Raw genomic sequence first — 20319 nt, forward strand, 5'->3', positions numbered from 1 at the left:
AAGAAAATAAATTATTTAATGCCCAATGAGAGTAAACGGTAAAAAGAAAGGAATTTGGACCATCTCTGGTAGAACGTAGAAATGAACCAAAAGTGGGAATCTTCAAAAAGACAAAGACTAGACTACCAATGCGTGAGTATTTTTCCACTATAGAAGTGGGAACGTAGACTACCATTACGAGGAAAAATTTTAGCATTCATATTAGTTGTTGCGATGTGATCCGATCCACTCACTTCACTATAGAAGGGATTCCCACTTTAGTGGTTTACTTCACTATCGCTGTCTATTCTTTCATCACTCAAGACCTTAGTGCTGCAACTTGTCTATTGCTTTGTCCTCATTTTGTCAAACACAACGCAAAACTTGCTCATTAAATAGAATCAGCAAGGAAGAGGATCTTATTCACTTCCAAGCCATCCTTCTCTCATGACCCACTACTCACTTCGCCATCCAAAATCTAATTCTACTTTTTCATCATTCAAGTCCCTAGTTCTGCAACATTTTTCTACTGCTTCAACCTCATTTACTCAAACACAACCCAGAATTTGCTCATTAAATTGAATCAGCAAGGAAGTGGATCTTCACTTGTAGCAATGAGAACGAGACTATTGTGCTCAATTCACTTCCTAGCCATCCTTCTCTTGTTCTATGTAAACTCAACTTTTACTGTCTTATCTAGCAATACTGGCAGCTCTAGTTATTTTGGTGGGAATGAGACGGATTATCAGGCTTTGTTGGCCTTCAAGACAAAGATAACACAAGACCCTAGAAACGTATTGAGCTCATGGAATGATTCCCTCCATTTTTGCCAGTGGGAAGGTGTAACATGCGGCCGCAAGCATAGAAGAGTCACTGTATTAAACCTTACGTCCAGAGGTTTGGTGGGTTCCTTGTCTCCATACATAGGCAACCTCAGCTTCATGAGGGTAATCGATCTCTCGAACAACACCATTGGAGGCAAGATTCATAATGAAGTTGGTCGTCTATTTAGGTTGCAAGTATTGAAACTAAGTAAAAACTCCTTCCAAGGAGAAATTCCTGCAAACCTTTCCCATTGCTCCAACCTCAAGTACTTTGAGGTCGGTAATAATAACCTTTCAGGATCAATCCCAATGGAGTTTGCTTCTTTGTCAAAACTGGTGGGAATTTATGCTTACAAAAACTATCTCACAGGAGGAATCCCACCTTTCATTGGTAACCTTAGCTCTCTCCATTACTTATCTCTAACCTATAATGTCTTGGAAGGACAGATTCCAAATGCCTTAGGTCAACTAAGAAGCATAGAATTTCTTGCACTGGGAGGAAACAAACTCTTGGGTTTGATTCCTTCGTCTTTGTATAATCTTTCGTCTATGACTGCTTTATCATTGCCTGCAAATGAGCTTAGTGGAAGTCTTCCCACAAACTTATTCCTCACCCTTCCCCATCTCCAGCGGCTTCAAATTTTTGAAAACCAATTTAACGGATCTCTTCCAGCCTCATTATCTAATGCTTCAAAGCTACAAAAATTTGACGCTGGAGCGAACAATTTTACGGGAAAAGTTTCAATCAATTTTGGAGGCTTACAGCTTTTGGATTTAATATCTATTTATGATAATAATTTAGGAAGCGGAGATGCTGATGAATTGGATTTCTTTAAATCTCTGGTCAACTGTAGCCGCTTGCGGGAGTTGATCCTCGCGGAAAATCAATTCAAAGGTATGTTGCCAAATGTTTTGGGAAATCTTTCAGCCCAACTTGAATTATTTGTTATCAACCACAATCTTATTTTTGGGGAAATCCCTTCGGGGATTGTTAAGTTGATTAGCATGACCCAATTATGGATGAATGCTAACAAATTCACAGGAACAATTCCAAGTGATATTGGTAATCTCCAAAAATTACAAAGATTATTTTTACATAACAACAAACTCTCAGGATTGTTACCAATTACCCTTGGAAACTTGTCTTTGGTGAGTGACATGCATTTCGAAAATAACAGATTGCAGGGAACTATCCCATCAAGTATAGGAAAGTGCAAAAATCTGAATTTGTTAAATCTATCTCAAAACAATCTCAGTGGCCCCATTCCAAAACAACTCTTTGCAATTTCCACCTTGTCAACTTCACTTAATTTAGCTCGAAACTTTTTAATTGGACCATTACCACCAGAGGTTGGCAATCTTGTCCATTTATCAGAATTGGACATATCTGAGAATAAGTTGTCTGGTGAAATTCCAGGTAGCCTTAGCTCTTGCACCAGTCTTGAGTACCTTTACATGGAAGGTAATTTCTTTCGGGGAGTAATTCCAACATCTTTGAGTACTTCAAGAGGTATTCAAGTTATCGATCTTTCTCGAAACAAGTTGTCGGGTCAAATTCCAAATTTCTTGGATAAACTTTCCTTGAAGAATTTGAATTTATCCTTCAATGATTTTGAGGGAGAGGTTCCAACAAAAGGAGTTTTTGCAAATGCTAGTGCGCTATCAATTGTAGGAAATGATAGGCTTTGTGGGGGCATATCTAAACTAAAGTTGCCTAGGTGTGTAACAAAAGAAAATAAGAAAATGAAGTGGCATCTTGCAATCAAAATATTAATCTCTGTGGCTTGTGTGATTCTAGTTGTGACCACAGTGTCATTTTTCTTATTTTACTGGCACAAAAATAGAAGAAAAGAAAACACTTCAGGATCTTACTTGAGAAAATCACTTCTAAAAGTGTCTTACCAAACTCTCCTTAAAGCAACCGATGGATTCTCTTCAGCAAATTTAATTGGTGTGGGTAGTTTTGGCTCAGTGTATAAAGGCATCCTTGGTGAGGATGGATCAATTGTTGCGGTCAAGGTACTAAATCTTCAACGCAGAGGAGCTTTTAGGAGCTTCATCTCAGAGTGTGAAACCTTGAAAAATATTCGTCATCGAAATCTTGTGAAGATCATAACTTCTTGCTCAAGTGTGGATTTTCATGGTGATGATTTTAAGGCTCTAGTCTATGAGTTCATGCCCAATGGAAATCTAGAAAACTGGTTACATGATCTAGAAACAGATTTTGGGCAAGTAAAGATGCAAAATTTGAACCTTCTTCAAAGAATAAACATTGCCATTGATGTTGCATGTGCACTCGATTATCTACATCACCATTGCCCAATGCCAGTTGTTCACTGTGATTTAAAGCCAAGCAACATTCTTTTCGACAATGATATGATTGCTCATGTTGGAGATTTTGGACTTGCAAAATTTCTTTTAGAACAAACAAATCTAAAGCAAAGCAGCTCAATTGGAATAAGAGGAACAATTGGGTACACTCCTCCAGGTAACAACAATTTATTGAAATTTTCATTTGATAACATATATTTTCCCACATTTAATGTGATTACTTTTTGAGTTCCTAAATTTTAATGTGATTGTATTACCCATATCTAACATTTTGAATGACAGAGTATGGTCTAGGAAGTGAAGTGTCAACCAAAGGGGATGTCTATAGTTATGGAATCTTATTGTTGGAGATGATAACAGGAAAGAGACCTACAGATAGTATGTTTGATGGAGGATTGAATCTTCATAACTATGCTAGCATAGCCTGGCCTAACCGTGTGTTGGAGATTGCGGACCCAAAACTTTTAAACAATAATGATGAAGTAATTGGCAATCACAATTGCACCCTAACAAATAGAACGAATGAGTGTTTGATATCCATGGTGAAGCTTGGCCTGGCATGCTCTATGGAGTTGCCGCAAGAACGATGGGACATTAGCAAGGCCATCTCTGAGTTGCAATTGGCTAGGGACCTTCTTCTTGGCGCTAGGATTTAATGCAACATGCTTGGCCATACGGAAGGTCAAAAATCAAAATTTTCTCCCTCTTACTGTTGATATTAAATTCTTTACTTACTTTGACCTTTTCCTCTTTATGTTTTCTATTGCAGGCCCATAAAGTTTTACAATGGAAGAAAGAAATTTTTTTTGGCTTGCTTAATAAACATGCTTATGGTTTATTGAGCAATAATGTCCATGGTTCTTATATTACTCATCTTACATATGTATGTTATATGTTTGTAACTCCAAATAATTTCCCTTAAACTTGTATTTGGGATTAAATAAAGTGATATTATGCTTGGAAAAGTAATTATATATCTGATTTCATTTGCAGTTGTAATATTTTAAGCCAACATAAGATGTATTTTCACTTCCTGTGCCCATCACTAATTGAATGGAAAAAGTGGCAAAGTGGGATTCCAATCTGACATTCTTATTACCTTAGCTATACGGCGGGCGAAGCTAGAGGGGTGCCAAGGGGGGCCATGGCCACCTTAGTTTTTGAAATTTTCCATTAATCTTCTTTTACATTTGGCAATAAATCTAAAAATTACTCAAAATGTATTCACTCATGACCCCTCTTGAGAAAATTTCCTGGCTCCGCCTATACCAATGCAATTCACATGACATAAGTAATGATGCTTTTATATGATACAAATGATACCATGTTCAATGATATTTCTTATTGCAATGTTAGTGAACATAGCCCTCCAAACTGAAGAGCGTCTTATAGAGGGGATTTTCTCTATAATTATAAGGCAAATGTTGTATTTCTGTAAGGAATTTGTAAGCATTAATTTTGCTCATAGTTTATTACTGGTGCGATCTGTGTATTCATGTTGCATTAAATAAATTACAATAAAATTATTCTGATTATTATTATTATTATTATTATTATTATCACATAGTCAATGTTATTATCATAACTACAAGCCTTTTGTTTAAATCCTCTGGTATTTTGAAGTTGAATGTAAATTTATAACTGTGGGGAGTAAAAATATCTTAATAGGGATATGGGCCATTGGGCCTCGCTAAGGAAGGCCGACCTACTCTTGGGTTTAGGGCTTGTTGATACTCTAGGTCGGCCCATACGCCGAGGATCCGAGGACCGAGCCGAGGATGCTTTTCCCCTCGGACTGACACCAAAGAACCCGGGACTTCATGGTACAGGTTAGGGAATGGCACGGTCAAGACCAATGGTTAAAGGGGTGAACCCAGAATGCCCCGAAGCACGGTGTTGAAGAAATGTCAAAAATAAAGGCTGCTACTTCCACATTAAAGACCACTGCACCTACCACCTGGCTGCATTAATGGGGAGGTGACACTTGAACAGTGGAAGGGAAACTTCTAGTTCTTGTTCAAAGGCACTAAGAAAAGAAATATCTAGGCTAAGGGAGGAATTGGGGCAACACGTGTATAAAGTATTAAAAATAGGAGTATTTAAGGAGGGACTGAAACGAAACGGGACAGAACTTTTTGTAACCTAAAAAGAAAAAAGACAAAGGGTGAGATATAATATAAGAACGGCTCTCGGCTTACGTCCGAGGAGGCCCGATTACAATATTCCTTGTTGTTTTCAATTACTTGCGATCTTTAGTTTGTCATTTAATCCTCATCTAGTTATAACCTGGGTTTCAAGCCCACACTCTACAAATTCTTATTGTTTAAGGCTCATTGGGCACGAGCCCATGCTTGTTCTTGGGTCAGGTGCAATTGTGCACTTACAATTGGCGCCGTCTGTGGGAAATCTAGTCTAGAAGTAGTAGGGATATTATGGCGAGGCTTAGGCTCTCACCATGCGAGTCACGAGGATCACAACCGGAAGATCATTTCGAACGTCTTGAACATCGTAGGGATCGTGAGGGAAGCGTCCATACGAGAATATCCGGGGGCTAGCCATACTCGTGGAGGGGTAGCACTACCCACGATGAGGGCTCTAAATCCATGCGAGAAGGAAATCAATCGTTTGAAGAGGAAGTTACGCCGTGCTAAACGTAAGGTTTCCCCGTCCTCATCTAGTTCTTCCTCGAGAGAAGGATGGGGGACATGGCTACGGTTCAAGGTCATATTCCCCCACCGGTGCAACATCCTGCGGTGAGGAGAACGACCGGCCAATCCGCGGACGTAAGAAGCTTCGTCCTAGGGGTTTAGGCAACGATACCATGAGTAGGGCGTTGCACCAACTCTCTAAATCTCCGTTTTCACGTAGGATTGAGAGGGGAGGCTCCCCGGGAGGTTCACCCGGCCCACGTTTACCATCTATAATGGCCGGACTGATCCGGTGGAGCACGTGAGTCACTTCAACCAAAGGATGGCGGTGCACTCACACAACGAGACTTTGATGTGTAAAGTCTTCCCCTCCGGCTTGGGACTGTGGCTATGAGATGGTTCAACGGTCTCGAGTCGGGGTACGTAGGCTCGTTTGGGGAACTAACTAGGGCATTTGCTTCTCGGTTCATTACTTGTAGCGAGTCCCTCGGCCCTTTGGACTCGTTGCTATCCATGGTCATGAAGGAAGGGGAGACAACGAAAGCATACTCAGACGGATATTGGGAGATGTTTAATGAAATAGACGGCGACTTTGATGAGGTGGCGCTAAATACCTTTAAGGTAGGCCTCCCTGCGATCACGACCTAAGAAAGTCTTTGACGAAAAAGCCCGTCCGCGGCGTACGTCGTCTTATGGATCGTATTGATGAATATAAAAGGGTAGAGGAAGACCGGCAACGGGGAAAAGGAAAGGAGAAGGTTATCCGCGGGAGAGAAGGGATTTCGGGTCGGACGGATATCACAACAACAAGCCGAGGAGGGATTATTTCGGACAATCCGGCTCGGCGGCACCCAATTTGTAAATGCGTGTTCGAGAACCGGTACATCGGTTATTAGAAAAAGTTCGTAAAGAGCCCTTCTTTAGATGGCCGGCAAGATGGCGGGGGACCTGCGAGAAGAAATCAAAACCTTTTTTGTCAATACCATCGGGATGTGGGCCACACTGCGAGAGCTGCCGGACCTGTGGAACCATCTAGAGCGGCTCGTCGGAGAGGGAAAGTTGAAGCGGCATTTGTGTCGGCCAGGGGCGGAGTCGGTCAAGTTGGTTCAAACAACCAAAGGAGCAGTTCATCTCGGCCGGCATTGGGAACAATTAATGTTATCTTCGCCGCACACAGTAGGACCGGCTCGGGTCCCACTAGGGTCATGGCGGTTTCCCATCCGCGGGCCGAGGATGTGGGTGGTAGGCCGAAGAGATTAAAGAGCACTTTACTGTCTTGGGTTTCTCCGAGGAGGATAAAATAGGAACTATCCGGCCCCATGACGATGCTCTTGTGGTTACCCTCGGAATAGGGAATTATGACGTGAAGAGGGTGATGATAGATCGGGGCGGCGGTGCGGATATCATGTACCACGATCTATTTAAGGGGCTAAGGTTGGAGTTGGAAGATTTAACTCCTTATGACTCACCTCTTATTAGCTTTGAAGGGAGAGCCGTTGTGCCAAAAGGACGGATCCGTTTACCCGTTCAATCCGGCACGAAACGGTTGAAGTAGATTTCATTGTGGTTGACGCGTACTCTCCATATACGGCCATCCTCGCCGGGCCATGGCTGCACGCCACAGGAGCCGTCTCCTCTACCTTGCACGTTAAGGTTAAATTCCCCTCGGGGGAACATGTTGAGGAAATCCTCGGCGGTCGGGTAGTGGCCGGACAATGCATCTCGGCTGCGGTACTTCGTCGGTCGGAAGTCGAGTTATCAACCTTGCCCATCCGGGAGTCATAGCAATTAACGGCTCGGAGGCACTGGAGCGATGACGAGAAGATGAGGCTGTTTGCGAGGAGTTAGAGAAGTTTGTAATAGCGGATGATCCGGAGAGGTTCTTCCAAGTTGGCATACTTTTGCCATACCAAGAGAAGATGGAGTTGTTGGAATTTACGAAGGACAATATAGATGTCTTTGCGTGGGACCCTTATGAGGCTCCGGGCGTAGATCCGAGCTTTATTTGTCATCGTTTAAACGTCAATCCGGCCATCGTTCCGAGGAGGCAGCCACCTCGGCGATCTTCCGAGAACATTCGAAATTTGTGAAGGAAGAGGTTCTTAAACTCAAAAGGGCGGGGGCTATCAAAGAAGTTTTCTACCACGAATGGTTGGCTCATCTTGTTGTCGTTAAGAAGAAAAACGGCGAGGTGGAGAGTATGTGTGGACTTTGCTTGATACGAACAAGGCTGTCCTAAAGATTCTTTCCCAATGCCACGGATTGATCAGGCGGTAGATGCTGCTTGTCGGACATCCTCGGATGAGTTTCTGGACGCCTTTCGGGGTTACCACCAAATTCCCTTGGCGTTAGAGGATCGGGGAAAAGGCGCTTTCATTACTCCAACGGGGAACTATCATTATAAGGTCATGCCATTTGGGTTAAAAAATGCGGGGCTACTTATCAAAGAATGATGACCCGAATGTTTGAACGACAAGCGGGGAAAACCATAGAAGTATACGTGGATGATATGGTGGTAAAGAGTAAGACGGTACCTTCGCACATGACGGATTTGGCCGACACCTTCCAAATGCGAGGAAGTATAAGTTGCGCCTTAACGCCTCCAAGTGTTCTTTTGGCGTGGGATGCGGAAAGTTCTTAGGATATATGATCACTCGTAGGGGCATAGAGGTGAACCCGGTGCGAGGTTAGGGCTATTCAAAATTTGCGGCCGCCTCGGAACCCAAAGGAGATTCGAGAAATTGACCGGAATGATTCTTTGCGTTGAACGATTTATTTCTCGGTCGGTGGCCGGTGCCGTCCTTTCTTTCGGTTGTTGAACAAGTGGAAAGGGTTTCGATGGACCGAGGATTGTGAGTCGGCTTTCCAACGGCTTAAGCAATATCTATCTCGGCCACCCATTTTATCTCGCCACGAGGTGGACGAGGTTTTATTCGCTTATACGGCCGTGGCTATTCATGCGGTGAGTCTAGTCCTTATAAGGAATGAAGATGGAGTGCGAGAGGCCGATCTACTATGTTAGTAAGTCCTTGAATGAAGCCGAGGTGCGCTATTTGCCCTTGGAAAAAGCACTTCGGCTGTAGTCCACGCCACGCGCAAACTTCCTCATTATTTCCAATCTCATCTTGTGGTTGTTTTGACCCGGTTGCCGCTCGAAGGCTGTGTTGCGTAGTGCTGATTATTCGGCGAGTGGCAAAATGGGGAACCATTTTGGGAGCCTTTGATGTTAAGTACAAGCCTCGCACCTCGGTGAAAGGTCGGGTCCTCGGCTGATTTGGTGGCGAGTTTGCTGAACCATTGTTAGAAGAAACTTCAAAGGGAGCGCACATGGGTGAAAAATCGGTTGGTGTGATCACGGCCGTATCGCCCTCGGCTTGGAAAGTTTATGTGGATGGGGCTGCTAATCATAAAGGGTACGGCGTTGGACTTGTTCTAATGTCCCTGAAGGAATTGTCTTTGAAAAATCTTTGAGATTGGCTTTCTCGGCTACTAATAATGAGGCCGAGTATGAAGCGATCTTGGTAGGCATGCGAATGGTACATAAGATGGGTGGCAAGGAAATCCATGTGTTCTCGGACTCTCGATTAGTGGTCGGCCAAGTCATGGGGACCATGGAGGCTAGAGACCCCGAGAATGCAAGAATATTTGGCCCGGGTTAAACGTCGGCGAGCTAAATTCGACTCATTTGCCTTAGCTCATGTCTCTAGGAGTGGAAACACTCATGCGGATTCTTTGGCTACATTGGCCACATCCTCGGCTCAAGGTCTACCAAGGGTGATTCTCGTTGAGGATGCGGTAGAACCTTCTCTTATAGGCTGGCGACGCACCTCGCATCCATCTAATAAGGCCTGGTCCTAGTTGGATGGAGTCGATCATATCTTTTCTCAAAAATGACATCCTTCCGAAGACAAAGTTGAAGCGAGAAAAGGTACGTCGAAAGGCGCCGCGTTTACGGTTGTCCGAGGACCGAAGCTATACAAACGATCCTTTTCGGGACCGTATTTGTTGTGTGTACACCTGAATCAACGAGAATCATTCTTGGAGGAATTGCATGAGGGAATTTGTGGAAGCCACCTTTGGAGGAAGGTCCTTAGCCCATAGAGCCACGACTCGGGGTTATTGGTGGCCCAATATGCGAGAGGGAGGCTCGGGACTATGCCGAGAAAATGTGATCGGTGTCGGAGGTTCGCCCCTAATATCCACCAACTTTGGAGGGGTTCTTAACCCTCTCTCCGGCCCTTGGCCTTTCGCGCAATGGGGCTTGGACATTGTAGGGCCCTTTCCGAGAGGCTGCTGGAAACAAAAGATGGTTGCTCGTGGGAACGGACTACTTTACTAAGTGGGTCGAGGTGAGCCTTTGGCCAATATCCGAGATGTTGATTCCAAGAAATTTATGCGGAAAAATATTGTTACTAGATTCGGTATACCACATACACTCGTCTCGGACAATGGCGTTCAATTTGACGGCAAGGCCTTTAGGCAATGCGTGGTGAGATGGGTATTATAAATAGATACTCTACTCCGGCTTATCCTCGAGGAAATGGGCGAGGCCGAGGCCGTTAACAAGGTCATAGTCAACGGGCTTAAGAAGAGGTTAGACGATGCGAAAGGCGAGGTGGGTAGAAGAGCTCCCTCATGTCCTGTGGACGTATCGGACCACACCGCGTAGGTCCTTTGGAGAAACTCCATTCTCTATGACTTATGGGGCCGAGGCGGTGATACCACTTTGGAATCCGGTTTTCCTACTCTAAAGACAAGTTCTTTTAGTCCGAGAGAAAAACGAGGGACTTCTAGAGAAAGATCTTGATTTACTTGAGGAACGGCGTGAGGCGGCTATGGTCCAATTGGCGTATTATCGGCGAAGCTAAAACGAGGGTATGATGCCCACGTGAAGCTAAGGCCACTTGCACTGGTGATCTTGTATTAAGGAAAGTTGTAGGCACTTCTAAGAACCCGGCATGGGGTAAGCTAGGACCTAGCGGGAAGGCCCCTACCGCATTGTTTCAATAGCGAGGCATAGGGTCATATAGGCTAGGCGACCTAGATGAACGAGTTGTACCACGTCCATGGAATGTAAATAATCTTAGAAGGTATTATTATTAATCAAATAAGCTTTTGTCAATTAATATTTCAAAGTTATGGCTAGCTCTCACGTTTGAAGTTACAATTCTTAAGAATCAAACAGAAACTTGGTTAAGTGTAGTCCTCGGACCACAAACCTTGTGGAAATTGATGTCTTATCATTTGTTAAACGAGAAACTTAGTTATTCAGTGTCTTCTGACCTCCTTCTTTGCGATAAATAACCTTTGAAGTTACAATTCTTAAGAATCAAACAGAAACTTGGTTAAGTGTAGTCCTCGGACCACAAACCTTGTGGAAATTGATGTCTTATCATTTGTTAAACAGAACCTTAGTTATGCCGGGTCTTCGGACCTCCTACTTTGGGAAAATTAACATTTGAAGTTATTGTTTTAAAGAATCAAACAGAAACATGGTTAAGTGTAGTCCTCGGACCACAAACCTTGTGGAAATTGATGTCTTATCATTTGTTAAAGAGAACCTTAGTTATGCGGGTCTTCGGACCTCCTACTTTGGGAAAATTAACATTTGAAGTTACAATTTTTGAGAATCAAACGAAACTTGGTTAAGTGTAGTCCTCGGACCACAAACCTTGTGGAAATTGATGTCTTATCATTTGTTAAACAGAACCTTAGTTATGCGGGTCTTCGGACCTCCTACTTTGGGAAAATTAACATTTAAAGTTACAATTTTTGAGAATCAAACGAAACTTGGTTAAGTGTAGTCCTCGGACCACAAACCTTGTGGAAATTGATGTCTTATCATTTGTTAAACGAGAACCTTAGTTATGCGGGTCTTCGGACCTCCTACTTTGGGAAAATTAACATTTGAAGTTACAATTTTTGAGAATCAAACGAAACTTGGTTAAGTGTAGTCCTCGGACCACAAACCTTGTGGAAATTGATGTCTTATCATTTGTTAAACGAGAACCTTAGTTATGCGGGTCTTCGGACCTCCTACTTTGGGAAAATTAACATTTGAAGTTACAATTTTTGAGAATCAAACGAAACTTGGTTAAGTGTAGTCCTCGGACCACAAACCTTGTGGAAATTGATGTCTTATCATTTGTTAAACAGAACCTTAGTTATGCGGGTCTTCGGACCTCCTACTTTGGGAAAATTAACATTTGAAGTTACAATTTTTGAGAATCAAACGAAACTTGGTTAAGTGTAGTCCTCGGACCACAAACCTTGTGGAAATTGATGTCTTATCATTTGTTAAACAGAACCTTAGTTATGTCGGGTCTTCGGACCTCCTACTTTGGGAAAATTAACATTTGAAGTTATTGTTTTAAAGAATCAAACGAAACATGGTTAAGTGTAGTCCTCGGACCACAAACCTTGTGGAAATTGATGTCTTATCATTTACGATTACAATTTTGAAGAATTAAACGAAAGATTGCTTAAGATTTATCTTCGGACTATGACTTTGATTAAACTTAACTTCGATTGTGTACGGATGTTAATACCTTACTGTTTATTAACTCGGATCTTAAGTTTTATATCTCTAAGTATTGAGGAAATTTGTGTAAGGAATGGTCCTCGGATCTTACAACCTACTAAAAACAGTGTTATGCATTATAAGGGCTTAATTGTTATATGAAGTCCTCTTTCCTTTTTTAATCGAGGTATTATTCAAATGAATTAACCATGTCACCTTGTATTAAATCTTTAATAATATACGCATGATTATGTGAAAGTTATGACTATGCAATCCTTGGAGTTAGATTTTGATGCTATGAGAAACTTCTGATATGACTTAATGGGAAAACTTTTGTAATAAGTACATAAAGAATAAAGAAAAAGCGAGACACAATCCAAGTGAAAAGCAAACGAAATTGTTATTCATTGATCAAGGTTAATATACAATAAAAAATATAATTCAAAAAAAAAAAAAGAATGGAAAAAGAGAAGCCCTAAGCTAAGTCCTAAGGCTGTTGGAGGAGGATCTTCTTGAGAGGTACTAGTGCCCTCGGTCTTTCTCAACTCCGGCTCAAAAGGAGTCATAACTTGCTTTCCTTTATCCATTGTCTTTGTTGGAAGGACGTTGGGTTCCACTATCTGGTTCAAGTCCTTCTCTGCATCCACTCCTCCTTCCTTTTCTTTATTGGAACCAGAAGGTTACGTAGGATCGAGGAATTTCTTTGTGGGACCATCGGAGGTAGGACGGGGAAGAGTTGTCTCGGGGGTAGGAGTAGCGGCGGGAGCCTCTTCAATCTCTGTATTTCTAGGGGAAGCCAAACGTTCTCGGACTTCCTCAAATCCGAAGGCGGGAACTCTGCTACGTTTAAAGCTTCCCCCGTACTTTTTGACGGTATTCGCGGCATAAAGCCGCGAATTCCTCTGTCATTGTTCCTCGGTGGTCGCTACCCCTTCGTCAAAACTTGCACAGCTTGGCGGCTTGAAGAGAGAGTTGGAAGGAGCTGGCTTCTTCCTTCATCGAGCCGAGTTGTTTCTTCGGATCCGAGCACTCCCTTTGAGCTTGGGAGAGCTCTTCATTTCTTTCCTTAAGGAGTTTGCGCTGTCCTTCTATGCGGGTCTTCATGGTCTTCAAGTTTGACTCGACCCCATTCTTCTCTCTCCTCGGCTACGCTACCTCCGAGGGTCGGCTTCTCGTTCTCGGCAAGGGCTGTACCTAAGGTCTTCTCGGTCTCCACCCTAGTTTCGAGCTCGGCCACGGCTACTTTCCGAGCGTCTTCAATAAACTTTTCAGCTACAAAGACCTCTGAATAGCACGTAAAAAAGCATGATGGAGTTAGGAATAACAAAAACTAATTTACTTATAAATATTGTTAAAAGGAGAAACACTTACCGGTGCTAAGTCTCTTTTTAGAGAGAGGAATAGTTGTGGTTGGCCCATCTTTTCCAAGGTCTCCATGTCCTTGGGCGGCGAAGAGGGCGTTCTAGGACCTCGGCCGGGTGGTGGGCGTGGCCTTGTTGAGCTGCCCTTATGCGGGCGCGGGAGATAGGAGCGCCGTCCGGCCTTAGATCGGGGGACCGGGTGGCCGGTGCTCGGTGCACTACGGCCTCGTCACGATTTCCCCAAGTTCGGTGAACGTGCTCTACCCTTGCACTTGTCCGGCTCCTGGCTGCTGGGCCGGTGGGAGTTGTTGGCGTGGTTTCTTGGGGTCTTTAGTGATCGCCCCGTCATCATCCCCCTTTCTCTTCTTCTTGGGATCCTCGGCTGGCAGTTTTGGCTCAGCTAGAGGAGGAGGAGGAGGTAAGGCTGGGGGAACTTGGGACGTCCCCGTTTTCTTCTTCTCTGCAACTTTGGCAGCCCTATTAGTGAGAAGACCCTCCATTCGTCCCATGTCTTCTACGGATTCGTTCTCGGGAAGGGCAACTACAAACCCTGCGATTCCAGAGGCCTCGGTGGCTTCTTCCTCCTCGTCGGAAAGTACCACGAGCGGTTTCCGCGAGGTCTCTCGGTGTCTTCGAGATGGAATTGGTCTATCTCGTCGTCAAGAGTGTGTGAAGAAGACACCTCCTCTTCTGGAACGACAGTTGTTTGTGAGTGTATGGCGAGGGGGACTGCTGCTATCGGCCGGTTGTACAAAATAGTGTCAGGAGCGTCCGGGAGGTCACGGTCGTCCAAAAAATGGGGCCGAGCTACGTTTATCCTCTTTCGTCTTCGGTCGCCGGCAATAATGGCGTCCTCTATCTCTGAAAGTCTTTGGAAAGGGGGTGTATCCTAGAATAAGATGAGCAGCCCGGAGTTGTAGGTACGCACTAACGAATACCTCGGAGCTACGTACTCGGTTTAGATCGGCAACGTTACAGTTACTCAGACGAGGACGCACGTGATGCTTATCTGAAAAAAAGACGTCAAAACAAACAAACATGGTCAGATTCACACAAATATTTAACGAATTTAAGTAAATAAAATTAAGCATTTAAGTGTGAGTGTTATGAGAAGTTGTTTTGTGGGGAGATTAATCCTATGGTGTCGCACCTGGATCCCCCCATTGAACCGGGGCGGTGGAGGCCGTCGTGCCGGTTCCCGGACACGATCGGGTAGTCGTCCTTCATGCCTTTGTTTGATTTGGGCAGATAGGAGATTAGCCTAACGGTGCTAGACCGAGATTTCATATAATAGCCTACCTTAGAGAGTTTGTGGGACTCATATAGGAACACGACATCGTGCCATGTGAGGTTTAAACTCATCTGCTCGTTTAGAGCATCTACACTACCTAAAACTCTAAAAACATTTGGAAGGCATTGGTCGGGGCACAACCGGTGGTTGCGAAGATACTCCCTCATTACGGGTTTCATTGGTAGGGTCATCCCACCCTCTATGAAGGCTATCATAGGAATGATAACCTCTCCCTCTTTCCTAGAACCGGCCACGGCATTGCGGCGGTATTCTAACCCTACGTCGCTGGGAATATGGTATTTGGCTCTAAAGCCTTCCATCCCAGCGGCGGTATCAACTAGACACTTGAATCTTCCCATTACAGAGAGACGATAGACTAAACTTTAAAAGGGAGAGTGATTGTATTGGTAGCCGAGGACTGTATCCGAGGAGAAAAGGTCAAGACTAGAGAGAGCAAGAACTTACAAAGTTGAAGGTACGGGTTTCCACGGTTTTCTGCTGGTGAAGAATGATTGTTGTTGTTTTGATGGGATTGATCCACGATGACTTAAATGAAGGCGCGAGGTTCCGAAGCGTCACGACGTGCGAAAAGGCGGCATCTAAAATTATGTATGTCCCGCATAAAATTTCGTTGAGTGAGGAGAACCGTTGGATGCCCATCTCACCGTTGTGCGTGGGAGACAAAGAGTAACTTACATTATTAAATGCGCGCGTTTTCGAAAATGAAACCGCCAAGTGTCATCTTCTGGGACGCGAAACGATTTCCACACGTGCCGTCACTTATAAAGTGTGTAGAGCAGGTTCTCGTCGGATCAAAACCCTATTTTTCTCCTCGGACGTTGAAAATTAGAGTTTTGAGGGGCTATTGTGGGGAGTAAAAATATCTTAATAGGGATATGGGCCATTGGGCCTCGCTAAGGAAGGCCGACCTACTCTTGGGTTTAGGGCTTGTTGATACTCTAGGTCGGCCCATACGCCGAGGATCCGAGGACCGAGCCGAGGATGCTTTTCCCCTCGGACTGACACCAAAGAACCCGGGACTTCATGGTACAGGTTAGGGAATGGCACGGTCAAGACCAATGGTTAAAGGGGGTGAACCCCAGAATGCCCCAGAAGCACCGGTGTTGAAGAAATGTCAAAAATAAAGGCTGCTACTTCCACATTAAAGACCCTGCACCTACCACCCTGGCTGCATTAATGGGGAGGTGACACTTGAACAGTGGAAGGGAAACTTCTAGTTACTGTTCAAAGGCACTAAGAAAAGAAATATCTAGGCTAAGGGAGGAATTGGGGCAACACGTGTATAAAGTATTAAAAATAGGAGTATTTAAGGAGGGACCTGAAACAGAAACAGACAGAACTTTTTGTAACCTAAAAAGAAAAAAAGACATAGGGTGAGATATAATATAAGAACAGCTCTCGGCTTACGTCCGAGGAGGCAGTTACAATATTCCTTGTTGTTTTCAATTACTTGCGATCTTTAGTTTGTCATTTAATCCTCATATACTTCTAACCTGGGTTTCAAGCCCACACTCTACAAATTCTTATTGTTTAAGGCTCATTGGGCCTGAGCCCATAACTGTTCTTGGGTCCAGGTGCAATTGTGCACTTACAATAACCATTTACTAAACATTAGTTGTTGGAGGGCATATATATAAAATGTATGATATTTTGTATTTTAAAAGTTTCTTTAGCTTTAGATATATTTGTTTTTCTTCCCAAAAAAAAAGAAAAAGAAAAAGAAATGGGAATCTTTAATGTGTTGATTTAAATCAATGGATTTTCATTAGTCCTTTTGAGAGGAGTAATGAAATTCAATTAAAATCTTGATTCTATTGGTTCAATTGAAAGATTATCATAGTCATACATATATGCATAGGAAAATCCTACAGATTGATTGTGGAATTTCCAATTATTATAAATAATAATTTGCTTTTCAAAAATAAATAAGCAAAATGATTTCTTATGGGACTGCACCCCCCCCCCCCCCCTCTAATATCTATCTAGAATAAATGCACCATTTTATCATCTTTTTTTTTTTTTTTTTTGAGAAAGCACCATTTTATCACCTGAAAGTTCCTTAAGTTTTTAGAAATCTTAAAAAAGAAAAAAAAAAAAAAAAAAACCATAAATAATGGAATCACAAAGAAAAGGGAACGCTTTGGTCAATTTTAGAATACTCTCACGTAAAAGTTATGAAATTCATTTAAAAAGACTTCACTCTTACCTTCATCAAACCCCTTCCAAGGCCATGAAATCGGCTTCAACATTTCCAAAGCGCCACCTTCACTATAGAAACTATATCGCATGAACACAAAAAGTATCCAAACATCAAAAAGGAAATTAACCACCCTTTGAATGAGCTTAAAGTAATTTTGAATGGATTGGAGGTAGGCTTATTATACATAAAAGAAGATTTTATTGAGTACATTGATACAATTCTGTCGAGTGGGGTGTCAATTGAGCAGATTGTTAGGTTGGGGGACATTGAAAATGAAGGAAAATTTTAGGATAAAAAAGTGTAATTTGGCCCAGAAATAAATATGGAGAAGTTCTCTGAGAGTACAGATTTCTATGAAGGGCAGAGCTAAAAGGCTTAACATCATAGATGGCTCTGTTTCCTTTTGGTGGATACAATGAAGGCACAAGAGCCAAATCCATATCTTAAAAAAATACAAATACAAAAATAAATCATAATATGAATAATAAGTTGATATCAAACTCAGAACAAACTCAATTGAATGAAAATAAGCTCATTGACATCCCAATTAGATAGGCTCTAAGCCCAGTGTGGGATTCAAAACGATAAAACTCACAACAATCATCATACTAACCGTTAGAGATATATTAGCCCATTAGCATAAGCCCAAGTCTAATTCTACTTTGTGTGCAAGCCAAGTTTCCTACTTGTACTAGAAGTCTATTAGTTTAGGGTTTAGTCTACTATATATACGCATGTTATGGTTCATTGTAACACAGGATTTGTTCTACACTCTAATATATTATTGATGTAGCCCTTTAGGATTTCTTCTGTGGATGTAGGCCGTTAGGCTGAACCACGTAATCCTCTTGTGTTATTGTGTTCTATACTTTATGCTTTCACTTCCGCATCCATAATAGCATATTCAATATAGTGTATCAATGCTAATATTTAACATAGTATCAGAGTTGCCTTCCTATGGCCATGGTTTTCTATCCTTACGGTGTATTAAGAACAATCTTTGTCTTCCTCGGTGTTTCTTCGCTGCTTTTATCTTCTTTGATTTTCCACTGCTGCCGTCAAAATTCTCCGGTATAGTCATGTCACCGTTAGAAGTCGCATCAACACTGCAAGACCATTGCCTTTCTCAAGCCACCGTCACAGAGCCAAACTCCATTCAAGGGATCTTTTCAACCTAATCAAATCTCAAGATTTCATCAAGTTTCCATCTTGAATTTGAGATGGGGTGTTAGAGATATATTAGCCCATTAGCATAAGCCCAAGCCTAATTCTACTTTGTGTGCAAGCCAATTTTCCTACTTGTACTAGAAGTCTATTAGTTTAGGGTTTAGCCTACTATATATACGTATGTTATGGTTCATTGTAACACAGGATTTGTTCTACACTCTAATATATTATTGATGTAGCCCTTTAGGGTTTCCTCTGTGGATGTAGGCCGTTAGGCTGAACCACGTAATCCTCTTGTGTTATTGTGTTCTATACTTTATGCTTTCACTTCCGCATCTATAATAACATATTCAATATAGTGTATCAATGCTAATATTTAACACTAACATTCAAACAATGAGCCAATTGAATTGCATGCACAGAATCATGAAATCCCAGTGTGATTGGATCAAAACCCAGTTCAGCATTCAAACTATCTAGTCCAATGAGACTCACATGTATTCTTAGTAGAAACTCGCAAACAAATAAAAGGGTGTCAAAATTTCATTGAGTAATTTGCTAATCTGCAAAAAAAAAATTGTTTTGAAATTTGACTCAATAAATTAAAATTTTCGATTAGTAAACATAATTATCAAAAAAAAAAAAAAAAAAAAAAAACGAGAACATACCTTACAAGATTTTAGTCGAAAATATTGGTGTCAGGTGATCACTGTTATATACAGTTAAGGGTTAGTTCAGTTAAGTGAAGTCTTATCTCATCTGGACATGTACAATAAAACTGAGCGGTTGTTCTGAGGTTGGAGGGAGCGGGACCCACTATTATTATTATTTTTAAAGCGGGTATGTAAAGCCAAGTGGAGCAAGTCGGGTCGGGTAAATTATCCACCGTCAATAATAGCTATTTCTCTACATATATTGAACCTACTCCACAAAGCAAATCTTAAATATTGGACCAAACACAAAGAACTGGAAAAAGAGTGTGTAATTTCTGGGGTTTATGTAACTAATCAATTTTTTATTTTATTTTTTGATAATTGGATAATTAAAGGAATAGAAATTTGAACCTTGAATGTTTCATTAATAATACCAAAAAGATTTGGTTAAGGTTTTTTTTTTTTTTTTAATGTGTGTCATCCTAGTGCAAGAGCAATGTTAATTTTCTTTGTATCCTTCCAATTTTTTCAAACACCAACAGGATGAGTTATAAAGTTGTTGGCTTAATATTTGTTTTTAATTATTTCATAAGGGAGTCTAACATTAAGTCACTACCCTGTAATTTTTAAGGGAACTTTGGGCATTTTTTCCATGATTGTAGGCGAAGTTTGCAATTTAGAGATAGAGCCCTACATATTGGATTGGGCCAACGAGACTAGGTTTTACCTGGATTGGAGCCTTTGGGCCTACTAGTTTTGAGCTCGTGCAATTTCACTTTAATTTTCTCTTCTTTTTTATAAGAAGAAAGTTCATTACTATTTTCAACAAAGAAAAGTGTATTTCAACTTTTCGGTTACTTGTTTAGCATAAATAGGAAACTATATTCATCTACATCTATATATCTAAAAGCTGAAACATAGTATCTATTATTACTACGCTCCTGTTGAGTCACATCAGCAGCCACATCATCCACCCATTTCCAACGTTCTCTCTCTTTTTCTTTTTCTTTTTAACTTTTTTTTTTCTCTTATTAATTTCCCAATTTAATGTTATACTTTCACCAACTTCTCCCTTCCCTTTTATCTTTTCATCTCTCCACTACTATCTATCTCAATATCACTTTTCCTTAATCCCGTTATCTTCATTTATTTTTGGCTTTTCTTATTCTCTCCTCTTACTATAAATTTATAATTCTCAATTTCATTCTATACATAGTTTTCCCACACACACAATGTTATTTCTCTCTCTCAAATTTTTTTTTGGTGGATTTTTTTTTTTTTTCTTGCATCTCTACTTTAAGTTGATAAGTTTTTGAATTATTTG

General features: G+C 41.7%; 1 protein-coding gene and 1 non-coding gene across 2 annotated transcripts; one reads left to right on the forward strand and one right to left on the reverse strand.

The window, feature by feature from the left end:
• Window positions 1-432: 432 nt before the first annotated feature.
• LOC142636765 (putative receptor-like protein kinase At3g47110) lies at window positions 433-4149 on the forward strand. Its single transcript, XM_075811059.1, has 3 exons — window positions 433-3291; window positions 3417-3815; window positions 3904-4149. The coding sequence occupies exons 1-2, from the start codon at window positions 594-596 to the stop codon at window positions 3788-3790; spliced, it is 3072 nt and encodes a 1023-aa protein (XP_075667174.1). The 5' UTR covers window positions 433-593; the 3' UTR covers window positions 3791-3815; window positions 3904-4149.
• Window positions 4150-19441: 15292 nt separating this feature from the next.
• LOC142637714 (U6 spliceosomal RNA) lies at window positions 19442-19544 on the reverse strand. The gene has a single exon (XR_012844840.1). It is a non-coding gene; the product is annotated as a U6 spliceosomal RNA (small nuclear RNA).
• Between the last annotated feature and the right edge of the window lie 775 nt (window positions 19545-20319).

Source organism: Castanea sativa, chromosome 5 (assembly GCF_040712315.1).
Source record: "Castanea sativa cultivar Marrone di Chiusa Pesio chromosome 5, ASM4071231v1".
Lineage (NCBI taxonomy): Eukaryota > Viridiplantae > Streptophyta > Magnoliopsida > Fagales > Fagaceae > Castanea > Castanea sativa.

What these genes read in the sequence shown, in the direction of transcription:
- LOC142636765 (XM_075811059.1), top strand. Translation starts at nt 594, where the DNA reads ATGAGAACGAGACTATTGTGCTCAATTCACTTCCTAGCCATCCTTCTC. An exon ending in AATTGGGTACACTCCTCCAG is followed by an intron (nt 3,292 to 3,416) that starts GTAACAACAATT and finishes TTTGAATGACAG; the next exon opens with AGTATGGTCTAGGAAGTGAA.